This window comes from Trematomus bernacchii, unplaced genomic scaffold (assembly GCF_902827165.1).
Source record: "Trematomus bernacchii unplaced genomic scaffold, fTreBer1.1, whole genome shotgun sequence".
In the NCBI taxonomy this organism is placed as follows: Eukaryota; Metazoa; Chordata; class Actinopteri; order Perciformes; family Nototheniidae; genus Trematomus; species Trematomus bernacchii.
The window spans coordinates 12,146,067-12,168,044 of record NW_022988043.1 but is presented as its reverse complement, the minus strand read 5'-3'; the positions used below and the strand labels follow the sequence as shown (position 1 = coordinate 12,168,044).

The 21,978-nt window shown below is 39.9% G+C and overlaps 1 protein-coding gene across 4 annotated transcripts; it reads left to right on the top strand.

The window, feature by feature from the left end:
• Positions 1 to 264: 264 nt before the first annotated feature.
• On the top strand, positions 265 to 21,927 carry LOC117472525 (zinc finger protein 3-like). 4 transcript variants are annotated; one of them, XM_034117772.1, is made up of 3 exons: positions 265 to 654; positions 4,821 to 4,850; positions 7,126 to 8,726. In XM_034117772.1, exons 1-3 carry the CDS (start codon positions 591 to 593, stop codon positions 8,691 to 8,693), a joined length of 1,662 nt encoding a protein of 553 aa, XP_033973663.1. In that variant the 5' UTR covers positions 265 to 590; the 3' UTR covers positions 8,694 to 8,726. The 4 variants fall into 4 exon arrangements, with proteins under 4 accessions (XP_033973663.1, XP_033973665.1, XP_033973662.1 ...); XM_034117774.1 differs by lacking the exons at positions 265 to 654; positions 7,126 to 8,726 and adding exons at positions 3,674 to 3,900; positions 20,780 to 21,927 and having other exon boundaries at positions 4,569 to 4,850; XM_034117771.1 differs by lacking the exons at positions 265 to 654; positions 4,821 to 4,850 and adding exons at positions 3,674 to 3,900; positions 4,569 to 4,820 and having other exon boundaries at positions 7,378 to 8,726.
• Positions 21,928 to 21,978: the final 51 nt, after the last annotated feature.

The following is a 21,978-nucleotide window of genomic DNA, read 5'->3' as shown; positions in this document are numbered from 1 at the left end:
TCAGAGGGCAAAAGGTAAACATGTATACAGAATTATTCCCTGACACTTACAAATCATAAAACAATCTGAATGGGATTCATTATGGTTAAAGCCTCTCGTTAGCTATTTTCTGTTTATTAATTCACATTCAGATCTCCAACAACAGATCACAAATACACAAAACACAGCAGTTAAAATACACATTGGAATATGTTATAGCTTAAAAAGGTTGGTGGCCTAATGTTTTTTATTTGTATTTTATAAAATCTATTCATAAATGTTATGCATAATGCATTTCTGTAGTCTTGTTTGTTGTTGTCTTGATATTGTGATATTGATCTTAACACCATTGCCCAGCATTGAATGCAATTTGCTTCCCTAACACCACACTAACAGTACTTTGTTTATTTTCTGTCCCTCCAGAGCTCCCTCAGCAACATGTCTGTAATGAGGATGAGGTTCTCACTGACCAGCAGCTCTGTAGTCAGGAAAGGAACTCCAGTCTGGACCAAGAGGACACAGAGCCTCCACAGATTAAAGAGGAACAGGAGGAACTTTGCACCAGTCAGGAGGAAGAGCAGCTTGAACTAAAGCAGGAGACTGATGTCTTCATGGTGACTCTTACTGATGAGGAAAGTGTGCACAGCGGACGGACCTGTGCAAAAGAGTCTGTAGGCAACATGCCAGTTATAAGCGTTGTGGTATCAGAAGCACAAAGTAATCTGCAGCTCATCTCTCACAATTCTAATGACGCAGGGTTAACAAGAACTGCAGATCCAAAAATAAACAAAAGACATCACAAAACCAAAAGGAACAAAGTAAACAACGCTAACTTGTCAGACATGCAACGTAATACTTGCACAGTGAAAAATAATTTAAAATGTGAAACTTGTGGGAAAGATTTTAAGTACATGTCAATACTGCGAAGACACATGACCACCCACACCTATGAGAAGAAATATTCTTGCAAAACATGTGGAAAAAAATTCAGGAGAAAAGCCCTATGTTTGCGTGACCTGCGAGGAAAGCTTAGTTGAGATGTCAAAATTAAAAAGGCATATGAAAGTCCACACAGGTGAGAAACCGTTTACTTGTAAAGCACGTGGGAACAATTTCGGACGTAACGATTCATTATTGATCCACATGAGAAGGATTCACTGACTAGAAGATGTAACTTTGAATTGAAAAGGTATTACATGGTTTAAACTTTACACCAACAAGTAGATTTCCATATGTACCCACACAAGTGACAAGGCACATAAATGCAGCAGTTTTTTCGTCTGGATGAATGTTCACCAGGCAGCTACCTCTGGGACTGAGCAATGCAACCTATGCTGAAGATTTAAAAAACTGCAATTAAGTTGCAAATAGATTTCTTTATGTTTTCAACATGTCATTTTGTTTTGTATATTTATGTATTTTGTAGTGGAATCAAATTGTTTTTTTTGTTATTTTGGTTTCAAGGTGACACTCAAGCTGAAGTTGGAAATAAATATAATCTACATTGTGCTTTAATGAATAGAAATGACCGGTGCACTTAATGCTGTGTGATCTAATGTATGTATCAATAAAGCTTTGTATGGTGATGATGTAAGAAAACCAGATTCGCCCTAAACGCTAAAGATATAAGCAAATGAGGGTCATCCAGGCTGCTGGTATGACTGACATAATAAGTAAGTGGATGTAAGTTGTTACAAACAGTAGATGTTTAAATGATGTCCACATGGGCTTGAGCTTAAGTTATTATATTATTTAAATATGTTGATTAGTTTGATCACCGGAGTTGCCTCATATTGAACTTTGGTAATACTAATAAGAGATTGCATTTGAATCACAAGTAAGATGTTGAACAATTTCAAATAAAAAACTAAACGGTTCTCAGATGGCATCTTATTGCTTTCCTTTCATGCAACATAAAGTTATACTTTTCATTTTACAGGAGAATACTTTCCAAGCCGGTACATTCATTTGACGGCTATCACTTAAACGAAAAACGTCTATCTATGTTTCTGATTAAGGTTTTCCATGAAAAAGTGTTCACACATTACTATGTAAAATCCTTCCACCCTTGTAATGTGTTTATTTTATTTAAAACATTGTATTTGCAATGGCTTCAAAAATACAAATCATGTTAATGATAGCTATTAAATAGAGCCTTCTCATTTCCTTTATTATAATGAATGTTGAAATAGCACAGCAAGGTTACAATGGCCTCAGTAAAATTCACATGTTAAATTTGCACAGATTCACTGCCACTAACCAACATCTCAGTTATAATATTAAAATCTGAATCTGACAGAAAGGGCCCAGATTCATCCCAACCAAAGTGTCCACTACCTTTCTCACAACTCTCACAGAGTCAAAAGCCATGCAAGAGCAATTCACAAGAAGACCCGTACTGATCAGGAACCAGAGAACAAATGTTTAAAATGGGGAGTTTCATGATTTCTTAAAGTAAAAAAATCTACACAAGGTCCCACACCGGTTTACAGAGGTGGGAGGAGTACTCATTTTGTACTTCAGTAAAAGTAGAAGTACAAGAGTGTAGGAATATTCTGTTACAAGTTAAAGTCCTACATTCAAAGGTTACTCAAGTAAAAGTACAAAAGTAAAAGCACTTATTTTGCAGATTTTCCCTTACGGAATAATATATATATATTTTAATAATAGTTATTGATGCATTAAAGTGTTAGTCAAAGCTGGTAAAGGTGCAGCTAGTTTTAATCACTTTCTTTGCTGCAGGGTAGATTGTGAATTTACTCCAGGTGTAACTAAAGTCTTATTTAAGTGTTTATTATATTTCACATCATTAATCCAAGTCTGTAAAATAACTAAAGGTACAAAATAAATGCAGTGGAGTAAAAGTATACGATTAGTCTCTGAATTGTAGTGGAGTAGAAGTACAAACTAGCAAATAATGGAAATACTCAAGTAAAGAACAAGTATCTAAAAATGTTACAGTACTTGAGTAAATATACTTTACTCCTCTGCCGGGGAAAAGCATTTCAAATTCAAAGATTCAAAATTGAAAGGCTTTATTTTCATATGCACAGTAGCTACAGTGTAGAAAATGGCATTGCAAATCTGAAGTCCCAAGCTCCCCCAACATTGTAACATAGTTATATAGGACATAACACAATAAAAGAGATACAAATAATAAATACAAATAGTGCAAGACAAAACGGTAGAATATAGTAGAAGAAGGTTATGTTGCAAGACCAATGTGCAAGTAATGCAGATCAAGTAAACTATATATATATGTCGGAACAATAAATAAATACAATAAACTAAATAATGCATAGAGTGTTGTAATTGACTAAGTACATTTAGGAGTCTATATACATGTAAATAGAATAAGATATACAAGAACAGAATGTTCAATTAAATATACAGTCAAATACAATGAAATACTGTTTATTGCAGGAATAACTGCAAATGTGACACTTGTGAGAAAAGGTTCACCCAAAAGTCAAACAAAGGTGATTCATGCAACTCACTGAACAAGTGTTGGGGAACATGTTGTTTATGTTATTGTTTCCCTTATTAGTTATTGTGGGAGATTTGGACAATGTATTTTTGAATGTTAATCCAGTAGGTGGTGGTAATGTAACTTTATCAGTGCAGACCGACTCCCTAAACCAACGAAGAAGAACATTCCACCGGAAGTTGTGTAGTTCATAATGCCAACGAGAAAAGTTGGTTTGGCTTATTTTGTCTCTTCATACATCCATATATTTCACACAGTAGAAATGGCTGCAGTTGAGAAACTGAGAAGTGTTATCAACGAGCGACTAGCTGCAGCTGCCGATGAAATATTTGGAGTTTTTGCTCAAGCTTTATCAGCATACGAGGAGGAGATTTGTCGTCAGCGCAGATTATTGGATACCGTCTTGAAGCCTCAGATAAAGCTGCACAGAACAGGTGTGTAACAAACAATGAAATACTTTATTATTTCCTATCAAGTACTTACACATTATCAAGCAATCTGAATGGGATTCATTATGGTTGAAGCCTCTCGTTAGCTATATTTTGTGAGGGTGTACTCTTCAAATGTATTATTCTTCTAGTATATTTACCATAGACTGTATATATAAAATATTTACCCATATATAATATTGAGGAGGGACTTATTCTTCCATTAAGTATTTCCATGTTCTGCTCATTTCTGTATGAGATATTTAATTATTATATATATTCAAGAAATCAGCTGTAAATAAACAATCAAATAGAATAGAAGGACTACTTGACCAGTTAAGACATACAATGCTGAATTGATTGCTAAATACTGCATCCTATTGTGATGATAGAACCACATTCTGTTTATTAATTCATGATCAGATCTCAAACAACAAACACACAGCACAGCAGTTAAAATACACATTGTTAAAACATGTTATATCTTTTTTTTTAAAGTGGGTGGCCGCATGCTTTTTAAATAAACTTTTTTCATGCTTTATGCATTTCTGTAGTCTTGTTTGTTGTTGTCTTGATATTGTGATATTGATCTTAACACCATTGCCCAGCATTGAATGCAATTTGCTTCCCTAACACCACACTAACAGTACTTTGTTTATTTTCTGTCCCTCCAGAGCTCCCTCAGCAACATGTCTGTAATGAGGATGAGGTTCTCAGTGACCAGCAGCTCTGTAGTCAGGAAAGGAACTCCAGTCTGGACCAAGAGGACCCAGAGCCTCCACAGATTAAAGAGGAACAGGAGGAACTTTGCACCAGTCAGGAGGAAGAGCAGCTTGAACTAAAGCAGGAGACTGATGTCTTCATGGTGACTCTTACTGATGAGGAAAGTGTGCACAGCGGACGGACCTGTGCAAAAGAGTCTGTAGGCAAGCCCCAGATAAAGCTGCACAGAACAGGTGTGTAACAAAAAATAAAATACTTTCTTATTCTGTGTGACTGCCGAAGCCACACACAGTATAGTATTCAACATACTTATCTCATCTTATTCTCCTTCTTCCGTCACAAAGGTTGTCATGCTACTCGTCCGGCAGCGTTGACACTAAACACACAAAAAACACATCAAAACGTTTCGTAATAACCGAGATCGGGTTGCTATGTCTTTTATAAGAGATTCGCCTAGCCGTTTTCACGCAAATTCGCTGAAAACTGCGATCATTTTCTCCATAGAAATGAATGGGAAATCCATTTGAACAGAGCTCAGAAACACTCCTTTGACCCCATACAGATTCCGCATACTTTAACGTAGAACAATAATTCCAATTTTAAACGGTTCTCGAGACTATGGACTTTATTAGACTATTTGGATATTTTTGATAGCTAGTACGGTTCTCACGTAGTCGCAGCTTACGTTTTGTGGACATTTCACACTGTTTCACATTTTATAATGGGTGTGTATCGCAGCGTCCACACGGTGGCGTGCGTTGAAGCTTACCGGCGGGCGTGTCTGAAACTCGACCAACAACCAATCACATGAATCTCCCGCCCCGGACACACAAGCACGCGGTTTGATTGGCTAGAGCTTGTACTGGCATATGATTTGATTGGCTGACGCTTCCTTCGAAGCTTCAAAAGTTGAACATTGCTCAACTTTTGAAGCGAGCAACGCGAGCAAAGCGAAGCAACGGAAACACAATGTAGTTCGGCAAAGCGAGACGTCACCCCATTCAAAGTGAATGGGAAGAAGCGTTGAAGCTTCAACAGAAGAAGTGTGGACGGGCCGTATGGGAAAGCTTGTTAAGACTTAGAGTGGTGACATCACGACTAAAGGGGAGAGGAGCTGGAGAATATTCTGAGGTTTTTTTCCAACTATTGCTCGGCTGGCCACAATTTTCACTCTTCATACTTTGGTGATCACAATGTAGGGATATTTGTCCCGGCCGCACCGATATGCTCATTTAATCAAACGGACTTGCACATATAGCAAACACGAGAGCCATCAGGTGTTCATCTGGTATCCTAAATACTCTGGGTAGGATATTTAGCTGATTGGAGTTACAGTTTTTTACTTAGAAGCAATAATGCAGCACAATATTGTCAATACATTCTCTGACAGGCTGTCTCTCGTTCACTGGCAGGGCGTTGCCGTAGAAACACTTTGATCTTTGAACACACCTGTCGGTCGTTAACTAAATCCAGTGGTAATCTAAAGATGTTCAGGAACGATGCAGGAATGTGGTACAAGAATCCAAAAATGTAATAGATATACATTTAAAATCGTCAGCTAAAAGTGAGCTAAAATTAATGGATATTCTTTGTTGTACCTTAACAATACAACTAATGCTATTAATACTTACTCAGCGGGGGTAATGTTAGCATCGGGACGCGCACCCAAGTTTCAGTCACACAGTCAACATTTCTCTGAATTTTCTAGTTTCCTATCAAGTTCTTACAAATTATAAAACAATCTGAATGGGATTCATTATAGTTAAAGCCTCTCGTTAGCTATTTTCTGTTTATTAATCCACATTCAGATCCCAAACAACAGATCACAAATACTGTGGCGGGAATTTCTTTATCAAATGTGGATAGAGAATCAAACCATTCAGCTGTCTTTGTCGTATTTTATTTCTTGCAAGAAAGTTCAGTCAGTCATACAGAAAGCATACAGTCTGCAGAGTGAAAGACAAAGAATAGAGTTTGGGTTGCATATTCAAACACAGAGAGAGGAGATAGGGAGGGGTGACGCTTGGTGATAACAATGGAGCATTCTGGAAGTTAGGGAGTTAGGGATGCCATATCAGGATATTCTCAGTTCAGCAGAGTTGAAGGTCATACTGTTGGTGCACATAGAGTGTAACTAACAACATTTAGATAAGGAATGTTCCCAAGCTTATCTAAGATGTGTGAAAAGTAGTAAATATAGATACACATTAGCAAATAAGAATCACACAATGATATTATTAAAGTAAGTAAGTGAGTATAATATGTTCTATTACAAATACACAAAGCACAGCAGTTAAAATACACATTGTTAGAATATGTTGGCCTAATGTTTTTATTTTTATTTCATAACATTGATTTATACATTTTATGCATAATGCATTTCTGTAGTCTTGTTTGTTGTTGTCTTGATATTGTGATATTGATCTTAACACCATTGCCCAGCATTGAATGCAATTTGCTTCCTTAACACGACACTAACAGTACTTTGTTTATTTTCTGTCCCTCCAGAGCTCCCTCAGCAACATGTCTGTAATGAGGAGGAGGTTCTCACTGACCAGCAGCTCTGTAGTCAGGAAAGGAACTCCAGTCTGGACCAAGAGGACCCAGAGCCTCCACAGATTAAAGAGGAACAGGAGGAACTTTGCACCAGTCAGGAGGAAGAGCAGCTTGGACTAAAGCAGGAGACTGATGTCTTCATGGTGACTCTTACTGATGAGGAAAGTGTGCACAGCGGTCAGACTTGTGCAAAAGAGTCTGTAGGCAACATGCCAGTTATAAGCGTTGTGGTATTAGAAGCACAAAGTCATCTGCAGCTCATCTCTCACAATTCTGATGACTCAGGGTTAACAAGAACTGCAGATCCAGAAATAAACAAAAGACATCACAAGACCAAAAGGAACAATGTAAACAACGCTAACTTGTCAGACATGCAACGTAATACTTGCACAGTGAAAAATAATTTAAAATGTGAAACTTGTGGGAAAGATTTTAAGTACATGTCAGTATTACGAAGACACATGACCATCCACACAGATGAGAAGCCATATTCTTGCCAAACATGTGGAAGAGGTTTCAGAGAAAGTAGTTCCTTGATGTACCACATGCGAGTCCACACAGATGAGAAGAAATATACTTGCAAAACATGCGAAAAAAAATTCAGATTTAACATTGACTTTGAGAGTCACATGAGAATCCACACAGGAGACATGTCCTATGTTTGCATGACCTGTGAGAAAAGCTTCAATGAGAAGTCCAAATTTAAAAGGCATATGAAAGTCCACACAGCTAACTTGTCAGACATGCAACATAATACTTGCACAGTGAAGAATTTCAAATGTGAAACTTGTGGGAAAGATTTTAAGTTCATGTCAAAATTGCAAAGACACATGGCCACCCACACGGATGTGAAGCCATATTCTTGCCAAACATGTGGAAGAGGTTTCAGAGAAAGTAGCAACTTGATGCAACACATGCGAGTCCATGAAAAGAAATTCACTTGCAAAACATGCGGGAACAAATTCAGATTCAACATTGACTTTAAGAATCACATGAAAATCTGCACAGGAGAGAAGAAATATGATTGCAAAACCTGTGGGAAGAAATTCCAATTTAACAGTAACTTTAAGAGTCACATGAGAGTCCACACAGGAGAGAAGCCCTATGTTTGCATGACCTGCGAGAAAAGCTTCAAGGAGATGTCCCAATTAAAAAGGCATTTGAAAGTCCACACAGGTGAGAAACCGTATGTTTGCATGACCTGCGAGAAAAGTTTCACTCAGATGTCAAAATTAAAAAGGCATATGAGAGTCCACACAGGTGAGAAACCGTTTGCTTGTAAAGCATGTGGGAACAATTTCAGACATAGCGATGAATTATTGAACCACGACTCCACTACTGCAATAGCATCCTCTACTACAGCATACCATCCAACCTCCTCAATAAACTCCAACATATCCAGAACTCTGCTGCCCGCCTCCTCACCCACACCTGCTCCCGAGACCACATCACTTCCGTCCTCCAGAACCTCCACTGGCTCCCCGTCCGTCAAAAAATCGACTTCAAAGTCCTGCTCATAACGCACAAAGCCCTCAACAATCAGCCCCCCCCCCCCCCCCTACCTCACAGACCTGCTGCACCACCACACCCCTTCCCGCTGCCTCCGCTCATCAGAAGCCAACCTCTTATCCATCCCCACCCGCATCAAGCACCGGACCTGGGGGTACAGAGCCTTCTCCGTCGCTGCCCCCTCCCTCTGGAACTCACTCCCACAACCCATCAGAGACTGCACTGACCTCACCACCTTCAAAAAACTTACAAAAACTCACCTCTTCAATCTGGCTTTTAATGTGTGATTGTTTTTGTTTTGCTTGATTTTAATTTGACTTTAACTATATTTATTTATTGTTATTTTCTTTTCACTATCTCTGTAAAGCAACTTTGAGCACCTGTAAAACCGCTAACAAAATAAATCTATTATTATTATTATTGTTTAGTGGATTTCCATATGTACCCAGACAAGTAACAAGGCACATAAGCAGCACTTTTTTCATCTGAATGAATGTTCACCAAGCAGCTACCTCTGGGACTGAGCAATGCAACCTATATACAGTGGCAAACACTGACGGTTTATTTGGAGCTTCGGCCGGAGAATTCACAAGACATATCAAAGGGCCACGGACGGTCTGACCACACGGTTGAGATGCCACAATCAATTTTGAAGAACTCTACCCCAGACCCATGTATTTAGCTAGTCCTGAGAGTAATCAACATTGTGCATAACAAGATAGAATATTAACACCTCTATCAGCTGACGCCAACAGGCAGGAACAGGGAGACAAAACACTGAGAGCACAACAGCCAAGGTTGCAGGTGCCTGTGCTCAGTCAGGACAGTTTAAACTGATAAACTGGGTCAAAGTTATGGGCCTTGGAAAATATTTCCCCAACAGGAATGAATAGTAATGATTGGTGCACTTAATGTTGTGTGATATTCTAACAATAAACAATATGGTGATAATGTAAGATGACCAGATTCACCCTAAACACTACAGATATAACCGTTTTTAATCAGAGTATAGCATCAAGTCAATTAAACTTCTAGTTTATTTATCTGGTCAGTTAAGTAGCAGAGGGGGTTGTTAATCAGTTTCATCTGCTTTGTTATTGACACAATTAACAACAGGTGCACTTGAGGGGCAACAATGAGACGATCCCCAAAACAGGGATGGTTTTCCAGGTGGAGGCCACTGGTGTGAATGTCTCTGACCAAACAATCAGAAACAGACTTCATGAGTTTCAAGTTTCAAGGCTTTATTGTCATTTGCACATGTCGCTACAGTGTAGATATGGCATTGAAAAACTTAGGCCACAGGCTCCTCCAACAGTGCAACAGATATAGGACATAGAACAAATAAAACAGATAAAATAGTGCAAGACAATGTTTTGAGATGTGCAAGTAAATACAAATAAAATAGAAATAGTGCAAGAAGAGTCTAAATACAAGTAAATGGAATGATATATCAGATAAATAATTTGCAAAATGCAAACAAGAATGTTTATGGATGTTCTTTAAAAGGTTCGGGTCTACGTCGGACGTAGAGTTGGTGATGGTGTTAGTGCAGTGGTTCTCAAACTTTTTCTGCCATTCCCTACTTTGAACAGGTGGGCCTTTTCAAGCCCCACTTGTCGTGAGCTACTTTTACTCCTATTTTCTTTGTTTTTTGCAGTGTATATATTTAATTCAATTCAATTCAAGTTTATTTATATAGCCCAAAATCACAAATCCTATTTGTCTTAGAGGGCTTCACAAGTCAACAAACAAAATTGGCAATGTAAAACAATGTAAACACAACAAACGTAATTTAAAAAGGAACATAACACAATGACACAAATACAGTTAGAGTACAATAAAATTCCATAAAACGAAGGGTCCATGAGGATGTATAAAAGGGGGTTTAAAACCAGTCTTAACTGTACGCTGTACTAAAGAGGAAAGTCTTTAACCTACTCTTAATGTGTGGACACTGTCTGCCTCCCTAATCGTCACTGGAAGTTGATTCCAGAGGAACGGCGCTTGGTAGCCGAAAGCTCTAGCACCTGATCTTTTTTTGTGGACTCTGGGAACCACCAACAGACCTGCACTCTGGGATCTTAATGCCCTAGAGGGGCAATAGGAGATTAAAAGATCCTGTAGGTAGGATGGTCCCTGACCATTGAGCGCTTTGTATGTGAGTAAAAGTATTTAAAAATCAATCCTGGACTTAACTGGTAGCCAGTGCAATGCTGCTAAAACAGGAGTGATGTGGTCCATCTTCTTTGTTCCTGTTAAAACCCGTGCTGCAGCATTTTGTTTGAATTGAAGGGTCTTTAATGATGAGTTTGGACAGCCTGATAAAAGGGAATTGCAATAATCCAGCCTGGAGGTGATAAAAGCATGGATTAGTGTTTCTGCATTGTTGCGATTTAGAATGTGCCTGATTTTTGCAATATTCCGTAGATGGAAGTAGGCAGTCCTTGAAATTTGCTTTATTTGGGATTTAAAAGACAAATCCTCGTCAAAAATAACACCAAGATTTGTTACCGTGGTGCTGGAGGTCATGGTAATACAATTCGAAGAAATGATGTTGTTGGACAGTTTGTTCCGAAGGTGCTGGGGGCCTAGTATAATGACTTCTGTTTTGTCAGAGTTTAATAATAGAAAGTTGCTGGTCATCCATGTCTTTATGTCTGTGAGGCATTCTTGCAGTTTAACTAATGGAAATTGTACATCTGGTTTAATTGATAGATACAATTGTGTATCATCTGCATAGCAATGAAAATTGATGGAGTTATTCCTTATGATATTGCCGAATGGTAGCATATATGATGAACAGGATGGGTCCAAGTACAGACCCTTGCGGTCAGTGGCGGCTCCAGAGTATTTTTGTTGGGTAATCTATGGTAGGGCTAACCCATACAGTGGTGGGGCTCAAATCAGTATTTGTAATGTAATTACACACACGCTATATCGCCCCCCCTTGACAGTGAAACGCCACGCGTGAGGTTTAGATTATTTAGTCTCAATCCAAATTGAACTGTATGAAATAAAAAGGCACATTTGTCTTGTAGTAAATAAAAAGGGCGACCTGGAGTCAATCCTGCAATTTCCCCACAGGTGAAAGAGTTGACATGCTGAAAACCCAACCCCTGCAGGGGGGGTCTGGGGGGATTCTCCCCCAGGATATTTAATGTATATTTTACTAACATAAAATACACATTAAGGTGGGGCTAAGCCATTTCTTGGCATGGCTGTAGCCTACCCCAGCCATACCCTGGCGCCGCCACTGTTCAAGCCTGAGACCTGAGAAACAGGCTCCGGGCTTAACAGGATCCAAATCTGCAAAGTAAACTAAACCTGCAGTGGAGCGAAGTGAAGCGCCAACTAAATAAATGTAGTGGAGTCAAAGCACACGATTTACCTCTGAATTGTAGTGGAGTACAAGTACAAACTAGTATACAATGTAAATACTCAAGTGAAGTATCCCAAAGAAGTTGTACTTAGGCTAAGTACAGAACTTGAGTACATTTAATAGTAACTTCCGATCTGCCGGTGAAAATCGTTTCAAATGTGACACTTGTGAGAAAAGATTCACCCAGGCCAGAAGGCAAACAAAAGTGATTCATGCAACTTACTGAACAAGTGTTGGGAAATGTTGTTTTTATGTTATTGTTTCTAGTGATGTGTCGGTCGCGAACGAGCTGATTCTTTTAAACGGCTCTTTGGTACGAACGAGGGGAACCGAGTCGTACTTGGTGAGAGCCGTTCTTGTTATCGTTCAATCGTTGGTCCGCACTCACTGCCTGCCAAAATCCACTCGCCTTTTAAAAAGCTTGATTTTGTTCCCCAAACGTATTCTGTGAAGACCCGCCCCTACTCTGATTGGTAGGTTTCAGCACGAGGAGTGAGGTGGGGTTGGTCTTAACGGAATACGCACGAGAGAAAGAAGTCATAACAAGTGGTACAGGACAGGTAGACGACGTGTTTTTCGGATGGAAAATGAGCCAAACGCGAAAACGGAGCAGCATTTGGATGCACTTCAACCAAAACCCAGGCAGTGATAAAGTGCACCATATGTAAAGGCAAAATATCCTTTAAAGCAGGGTCAACAAATAATCTCCATCGCCACTTAAAAACACACTATCTAATATTAAGAGTTGCATGAATTTCATTCAAGGCAAGGCAACTTTATTTACTTAACACATACATTCAAAGTAGTACATTCACTGACATGAATGACATGGATATAGCACCACCTTGTGTCATGTTTACAATGCAGATTATTGACATTAGGTCTGGCAATACAGTCAATCATTATCCTGGTGATTATTTCGCAGATAAACCTAGTAACCCCGCCCCCTTTAAAAAAAACGGCTCTTTTGAACGGCTCTTTAAAAGGAACGGAGCCATAAGATCCGGCTCCCTTCAAAGAGCCATAATTCCCATCACTAATTGTTTCCCTTTGTTGAATTATGAAATGTAATATATGAATTCTGTTTATTTAGTACTCTTATACTAATCACTTCCTGTATTCCCGTGATAAAAGGGACATGCGCAATAAAACGTGTCACTTCCGTTTGAAGCACAGCTGATGGTGTACGTGTGTATTTATTCCTCTGTCACGTTAAACTATGTTCACGGTATTCCTGCCCTAAGATCATGGCATCGCTAACAGGTTATGGGCCCAGGAGGGACCATGGAAGCCGGTGGAACCGTTTGTGTTTCGACGGAGATGAGAAGAACTACGAGTTATGGGAGACAAAGTTTTTGGGTCACCTGCGACTGCTAGGATTGAAGGCTGCCATCCTAGAGGAGCCAGGTGTAGAGGATGAGGCTGATGATGAGAAAAACGAAGAAGCCTATGCGGAATTGATCCAGGTACTGGACGATAAAAGCCTTTCACTGATCATGAGAGAAGCAGCGGACAACGGAAGAAAAGCGTTACAAATACTGAGGGACCACTACGCTGGGAAAGGGAAACCACGGGTGATCAGCCTCTACACTGAACTAACGTCGCTGCAGAAAGCCGCTAATGAGAGCGTCACTGACTATATTATTCGTGCCGAAACGGCAATTACAGCACTGAGAAATGCTGAAGAGACTCTTAGCGACGGGCTGCTGATAGCCATGATTTTAAAGGGACTGCCAATCTGTTTTAGGCCGTTTGCCATCCACATTACACAAGGGGATGAGAAGCTAACTTTTGGTGAGTTCAAAACAAAGTTGAGGAGCTATGAAAGCACAGAAAAATACAATGCCAACTTGAGTGAGGAATCTGATAATATTATGAAAGCGAGTGGCTGGGTGAAGTGGAGAGATGGCCCCAATATTACCTGCTACAACTGCGGTCAGAAAGGACACCGGGCTCGTGAGTGTCGAAGTGCGAGTAGCAGCAACAGCAAAGACCAGAGACGGTGGTGCAGTTTTTGCAAAAATTCCACACATATAGATGCAAACTGCAGACGCAAAGAGAGAGACAATGCTAAACAAGCAACTGACGTTGAGGACCACTCATTTGTTTTTAAAGTACGTGACAGTCCAGTAACCAGAGTTACACATAAAGGGCTGATGGTCGACACCGGAGCAACGTCACACATAATAACGAACATCGACAAGTTTAAAAGGTTCGATGAGACTTTTCAACCGAAAGACCACTTTGTTGAATTGGCTGACGGGACAAGAACAAGTGGTGTCGCTTTGAAGAAAGGAGAGGCGGAGGTCTGCCTGCAAGACACGGAGGGACGACGAGTGACAGCGATGCTGAAGGACGCGCTCTATATACCGTCCTATCCACAAGACATTTTCTCTGTTAAAGCAGCGACAGCCAACGGAGCATCAGTGAACTTTCGTCAGGGTTGTAACCAGCTGATTCACCAGAGAGGTAAAATATTTGACATCAAGGAATATGATAGACTTTATTTTTTAAACACTGTGGACTGTGAAGCTGAGGACGATGCATGTTATGGATGTTATGACATTCAAACATGGCATGAAATACTTGGTCACTGTAACTATGATGATGTGTCACAACTGGAAAAAGTCACTGAGGGGATGAAAATTAAGGGTGGGATTGATAAATCTAACCTTAACTGTGAAGTGTGTACTCGAGGTAAATTTGCTCAGAGTAGGAACAGACAACCAGATGCAAGAGCTAAAGCAGCGCTCAATCTTGTGCACACTGATTTAGCAGGTCCCATTGAGCCAGAGGCTAAGGAGGGATTCAGATACACATTGGCTTTTACAGATGACTTTTCAGGGGCAGTATTTGTGTATTTCCTAAAAGCTAAAAGTGATACTTTCAAAGCCACAGAGAAATTCATTGCTGATGTCGCACCTTATGGTAAAATCAAATGTATAAGGTCTGATAACGGTACAGAATTCACCGGGACAAACTTTCAATCGCTCCTTAGACAACATGCAATACGACATGAAACTTCAGCACCTTACTCACCCCATCAAAATGGGACAGCTGAGAGAAACTGGAGAACACTTTTTGAAATGGCAAGATGCATGCTTCTTGAGAGCAATTTACCAAAGAAGCTATGGACATATGACTGCAGCTGTAATACGTAACAGATGTTACAACAGACGTGTAGGACAGACACCTTATTATATGCTGACAGGACGTAAGCCGAACCTCTCGAAAATGCATATATTTGGATCTGTATGCTATGCATACAAGCAGGAAAAGAAAAAGTTAGACTCGAGGTGTGAGAAGGGTATTTTTGTAGGGTATGATAAAAACAGCCCAGCATACCTAGTCTACAACCCAGACACTGGTAGTGTTCGAAAACACAGGCAAGTGAAGTTTGTCACAAAAAGTATAGTCGAGCGACATACACAGACTGATTTTGAGGCAAGTGATGACGATTTTTATGAGAAAAGGTTTGTATCCACCAAGCCAGAAACCCAGGGGACTGACTCGTGTCCAAAAGAGACACAGGAGGCTCGAACTGAGACAGATGACACAAACACTCAGACAGGAAAGGGAGCAGAAGGTCAAAATAGAAGCTATCCCCAAAGAGAAAGGAGGAGACCTCAGTATTTAGAGGACTATGAATGTACAGTGTGACGACCAGAAGTATGTAAATATTGACTACTGCTACAGAGTAATGTGTAATATACCAAACACCTTTAAAGAGGCCATGAATTCAGCAGAGTCAAAACTCTGGACTGATGCTATGCAGGAGGAAATGAATTCTCTTAAAGCTCCCATGTCATGCTTTTCCGGTTATTACCCGTCCCCTTGTGTGTTATGAAGGTTTTTATGCATGTAAACGGTGTGCAGAGTCAAAACCCTCAAAGTACACCCTGTAGCGAGTAAAACTCTAACACAGAAAATACCTCCCCAAAACGCCTCGTTGGAGATACGTCACTGCCCATTTGAGTCTTCCATTTAGTTCCGGGTACCGCCTGATGTCATGCGGTACCCGGAACGAAATGGACCAATCCCGAAGAGCTATGGCCACACCAGCAGCGTCGTGTTCCTCCTCCAGAGGTTCGAAGAACCGGCATTTCACAGACGAAAGCTTCCAAAACATTGCCCAGTTTGAGGCCGGATATGCACAGCTTGTTTGGACCGTTTGGAGCAGGGGAAGATCTGGGTATACAACCTGTAAGTTTGCATTGTTATTTGTGTATTTATCAAACAAGACTGTTTAAATGTGTAAACTGTGTTGGACTGCTAAGCCATTGACACAGTGCTAACTAAGTTGCTAGAGTTTCCATATATCAACTCTAATATCAGCAGATGGCCTTGCATACATGTATCTCATAGCAGGAGAATGTCTGCATTCACACACAAAATACCTATTGACAGTATACTCCGGGTGATTTGCCGGTCAGTCGCGAAACGTAATTACATTATAGCTGGCGTAGCGATCTAACACACGGAGCTAGAGCTAGTTTCGGTCAGAAAAACATTTTTGTGATGCTACGTTGCTAGCGTTTAAATATATCAACTACAATGTCAGCAGATGGCCTTACATGTTTGTCATGGCAGGAGAATGTCTGCAGTCACACACACGGAATACTCATACAGTATACTGTACTGTGATTTACCGTACATTGTGACCGTACATATACTGCATGTAGCTAACGAGGCTAGCTGTATGCTAGCGCAAAACAATGTATTCATGCAAGTTACATTGTATGACCGAACGTAGCAGAATACCCGTATACGATTGCAATTATAAACACGTTATTGCTAGCCTAATATGAACCACTAGCTTTTGTTCATAGTAGTTTTATTACACTGCATTATAGTTGCCTTTCCTCCAAGCTAACGTTCATATCGTGTTAGCTACCAAGGTAAACAAAGCTAGGTTAGCATATTAGCAGGCAAGCTGTTCATTACACAACTACTACTAACGAATCTAAAACAACTAAGTTTCTCTAATATTTTGTGATTTGCATTTGATTTCGTCCAGCCAGATCCTGGCGGACAATCCATGACGGGGAAGGGATTCTACTACTACTGAGGGTGCTAAAAGGCACCGCACCGACTGTGCGCAGGCAAGATGCGAGGAGGAGGAATGGATGATATACCGTGTATATATGTATATTTATGTTCATTTTGTACATTTCTAAAAATAAAGTTTAATGGAAATACTTAGTAGGCCTATCCTTTCTTCCCTGAATTCATATATAGCAAACCATGATTTGATTTCTCATCAAACAGTAGTAGTTTATAACGGGTAAAAATAACTTACTCTTTGTTATGAGAGTAGCTCGTAGGCCACAACGGAAAGACAAGGAGACATACACGAGTTTACAAAACCACGGCACATTTATTGTAGTAAATGCAGAGACAGGTGGTCGAGGGGAGAGGGTCGCTCAGTTCGTCCTTCTGCAGCCGCTTTGGAGAGAGACTCCGGGCCGCTGGGATTAATAGCACCGGCTACGGAGGTGTCCGTGATCGCGCTGATTACCCTCTTCAGCTCCACCCCACCGTAAGACAAAGGCCCTGAGGCCGTCACACTCTTCTATAACAACAGTTAAAAATATATATGTATATAAAATATACCGCTGTACCGACGCCATGATAAGACTGATGTTACGCTGAGAGCAGCCGGGAAAAGCACTGACATGGGCGCAGCCTCTCTGGTGGTTGACTAATCAGAACGAGTGGCCGAGCTGACCAATCGGAGCACACTAGGCTCACAGGGAGGGGGGGGCAAGAGCTCCAACGAGTCGTTTAGTGGAGAAAGTGAATACTGCTGAATACACATGCTTGACAGAGATGCTGTATGCGAAACCAATGTGAGTTTGGAAAATTGCACAGTATAAATCTATTTTAGTATACCTCAACAATGTAATTATGATCAGTGGAAATGGCCATGACATGGGCCCTTTCAGGAAAATGACACATTCACATTGACCACACTACCAGAGGGCAAAAATGCAGTGGGGGGTAGATGGGTCTATACAATCAAAGAAAACACAGAAAAGACTGAGATATATAAAGCCAGATATGTTGCAAAGGGATATAGTCAAGTGGCAGGAATAGACTATAAGGAGACATTTTCCCCGACTGCAAACATGACATCAGTACGAAGCTTGATGCAATTGGCAGCTCAACATGACTTACACCTACATCAGATGGATGTTAAAACTGCATATTTACACGCTCCAATTGATTGTGAGCTCTATGTACAGCAACCTGAAGGTTTTGAGGTCAAGTCAGACACAGATGAAAAGCTAGTCTGCAAGCTGAATAAATCACTGTATGGGTTAAAACAATCTGGAAGAAACTGGAATAAAATGTTGCATGATCATCTCTGTGAGAACGGTTTTGCACAAAACCCAGCTGATCACTGTGTCTACAGTAAAGGAATAGAAAATGAGAGGATCATTCTGATTATTTGGGTGGATGACTTAGTTATCGCAGCTAATGATATTCACACAATTAATACTGTGAAAGAAATGTTGAGCACAAAATTCAAAATGAAGGATCTTGGGAAACTTAAACATTTCCTAGGCATTGACTTTACTCAGGAAAAAGGAGAAATAAAGATGGGTCAAAAGAAATTCATTACAAAAATACTGGAAAAGTTTGGTATGAATGACTGTAAGCCAAGGTCCACCCCATGTGAACAGAAACACAACTTTGATGATGATGGTGAAGCTGTTGATGCAACACAATATCGTGAAGTGGTAGGCAGCTTAATATATTTAATGACATCTACACGGCCTGATCTAAGTTGGATAGTCAGTAAACTGTCACAGCATTTTTCAGAGCCAAAAGAACAACACTGGTTAACTGCTAAACATGTATTGAGGTACTTAAAGGGCACAATTAATCAGGAGCTATGTTTTAAACAACAAAATGAAAAACTGAAACTTGTTGCATACTGTGATGCGGATTGGGCAACAGACCAAAATGACAGACGGAGTATAACAGGGTACTGTTTTAGTCTAACTAGCAATGGGCCTGTTATTTCTTGGAGATCAAAGAAACAGCAAACCGTAGCTTTGTCGACATGTGAGGCAGAGTACATGGCACTGGCTGCCACAGCACAAGAGAGTTTGTATCTTGTGCAGCTAATAGAGAGCATGGATAGTGAGGGTCAATATACTCCTGTGAAAATCTTTGAAGATAACCAGGGTGCAATTGCTCTATCCAAGAACCCAGTATGTCGTCAACGATGTAAACATGTGGATGTCAAGTATCATTTTGTTCGAACTGTACTGAGTGATAACATGATAACCATTGACTATTGCCCTACAGCTGATATGATTGCTGATATTTTCACTAAGCCTGCAACAAAGGTTAAAAGTGAGAAATTTGTAAAGTATTTGTTTGGAATGTAAATAACCCCAGAAGTTTCAAACACTGTGTTATTGTGAAGGTGTATAAGGTGTTTACATTTGAATTCATGTTGAGAAATTGTGCAGTATAAGAGTAAGTGGGGGTGTTGAATTATGAAATGTAATATATGAATTCTGTTTATTTAGTACTCTTATACTAATCACTTCCTGTATTCCCGTGATAAAAGGGACATGCGCAATAAAACGTGTCACTTCCGTTTGAAGCACAGCTGATGGTGTACGTGTGTATTTATTCCTCTGTCACGTTAAACTATGTTCACGGTATTCCTGCCCTAAGATCATGGCATCGCTAACACCCTTATTAGTTATTGTGGGAGATTGGGATAATGTATTTTTGAATGTCAATCTAGTTAGGTGGCGGCAGCACCGTATAGATAGATTCTATCTATACGGCGCTGGGTGGCGGTAATGTAACTTTATCAGTGCAGAACGCCTCCCTAAACCAACGAAGAAGAACATTCCACCGGAAGTTGTGTTGTTCATGCCAGTGAGAAAAACACAAGTTGGTTTGGTTTATTTTGTCTTCATACATCCATATATTTCACACAGTAGAAATGGCTGCAGTTGAGAAACTGAGAAGTGTTATCAACGAGCGACTAGCTGCAGCTGCCGATGAAATATTTGGAGTTTTTGCTCAAGCTTTATCAGCATACGAGGAGGAGATTTGTCGTCAGCGCAGATTATTGGATACCGTCTTGAAGCCTCAGATAAAGCTGCACAGAACAGGTGTGTAACAAACAATGAAATACTTTTAAAATTTCCTATCAAGTACTTACACATTATCAAGCAATCTGAATGGGATTCATTATGGTTGACCCCTCTCGTTAGCTATATTTTGTGTAGGGTGTGAATAATGTATACAAAGTATATTAATTTAAACCTATAATACCTTACGTATTTCCATGTTCTACTCATTTATGTATGAGGTATTTAATTGTGATCTATATTAATAAATCAGATGTAAATACCTAATCAAATAGAACAGAAGGACTCATTTTCAATAAAAAATAAGTGTGTACTTGTCCAGTTAAGAAATAAAATGCTGCATTAATTGAAAATACTGCATCCTATTGTGATGATAGAACCACATTCTGTTCATTAATTCACGATCAAATCTTCAGCAAAGATTTCAAATACACACAGCGCAGCGGTTAAAATATAAACATTGTTAAAATATGTTATAGTTTTAAAAAGTTGGTGGCCGTGTGTTGATTTTAACACCGTTGCCCAGCATTGAATGCAATTTGCTTCCCTAACACCACACTAACAGTACTTTGTTTATTTTCTATCCCTCCAGAGCTCCCTCAGCAACATGTCTGTATTGAGGATGAGGTTCTCAGTGACCAGCAGCTCTGTAGTCAGGAAAGGAACTCCAGTCTGGACCAAGAGGACCCAGAGCCTCCACAGATTAAAGAGGAACAGGAGGAACTTTGCACCAGTCAGGAGGAAGAGCAGCTTGAACTAAAGCAGGAGACTGATGTCTTCATGGTGACTCTTACTGATGATGGAAAATGGACTTCGCTATCGGATCATGATCAAAATCAAAGTGTAGCAGAGAAAAAGCCTCCTGACAACATTTTACCTAAAAGAAAAATATCTGAACCTAACAGAGAGAGCTCTGGAGGACCAGAACAAAACCGTGAACATCAGCTCCTTTTTCACATCTCTCATGTAACACGTAACCAAGATCAGACAAGTGGCAACCATAGAAATGCAACAAAACCAAATCAAAAACACAAGGGGACCAAACCAAGTGAAAAACAATATAAGTGCAACAGCTGCAGTAAAGACTTTTATTTGTATTCAGAACTTAGAGTTCACATGAGATCTCATGGTGCTCGGAAGCCGTTCAGTTGCACAGTTTGTGGAAAGGGATTCAGCTTCAAATGTAACCTGAAACGACACATGGTCACCCACTCAGGGGAAAGGCCGTACTCTTGCAACTATTGTCACTGGACTTTCCGGCGTTTGGAACATTTGCAAGTTCACGTAAGAAGTCACACAGGTGAAAAGCCTTACAGCTGTGTTTACTGTGATAAGGCAATGTCCTCGAGCTCAGCATTGATTAGACATGTCCGTTCGCATGCCGGTGAGAAGCCTGAGAACAGCAATATTTCAGGAGAGATTTTATAATAAGAACAAAAGAGACTTACAATTGCATCTTCTAATCATGAGCTCACCCCCGAAGCAGCAAATGACTGTTTACCCAGAGCCTTGTGTGATGCTTTTAAAGCCCTTTATATAATGTTCTTTATATGCATTATATTAATGCACAAGAGTGAAAGAAATGAAACGATTTGTGATTCATGTGGCAGCTTGGATTGCAACTCTAAAGCAAAAATATATTTTATTGTGTTGAATTATGTAAATAAAGATGAATAGATGTTACTGCTAGGGTTAATACTGTAATATTTCCCCTTAAATAAACTTGAAAAATATGCTTAATCAATTGTCCTGACATCACAAGTCTGTAAATTGATTTAACAGATAGCAAAA

Excerpts from the sequence above, each read along its gene's own strand:
- LOC117472525 (XM_034117770.1), top strand. The coding sequence starts at position 3,729 with ATGGCTGCAGTTGAGAAACTGAGAAGTGTTATCAACGAGCGACTAGCT. Across the intron at positions 3,901-4,568 it reads GATAAAGCTGCACAGAACAG|AGCTCCCTCAGCAACATGTC; the intron begins GTGTGTAACAAA and ends CTGTCCCTCCAG. Across the intron at positions 4,851-7,125 it reads GATAAAGCTGCACAGAACAG|AGCTCCCTCAGCAACATGTC; the intron begins GTGTGTAACAAA and ends CTGTCCCTCCAG.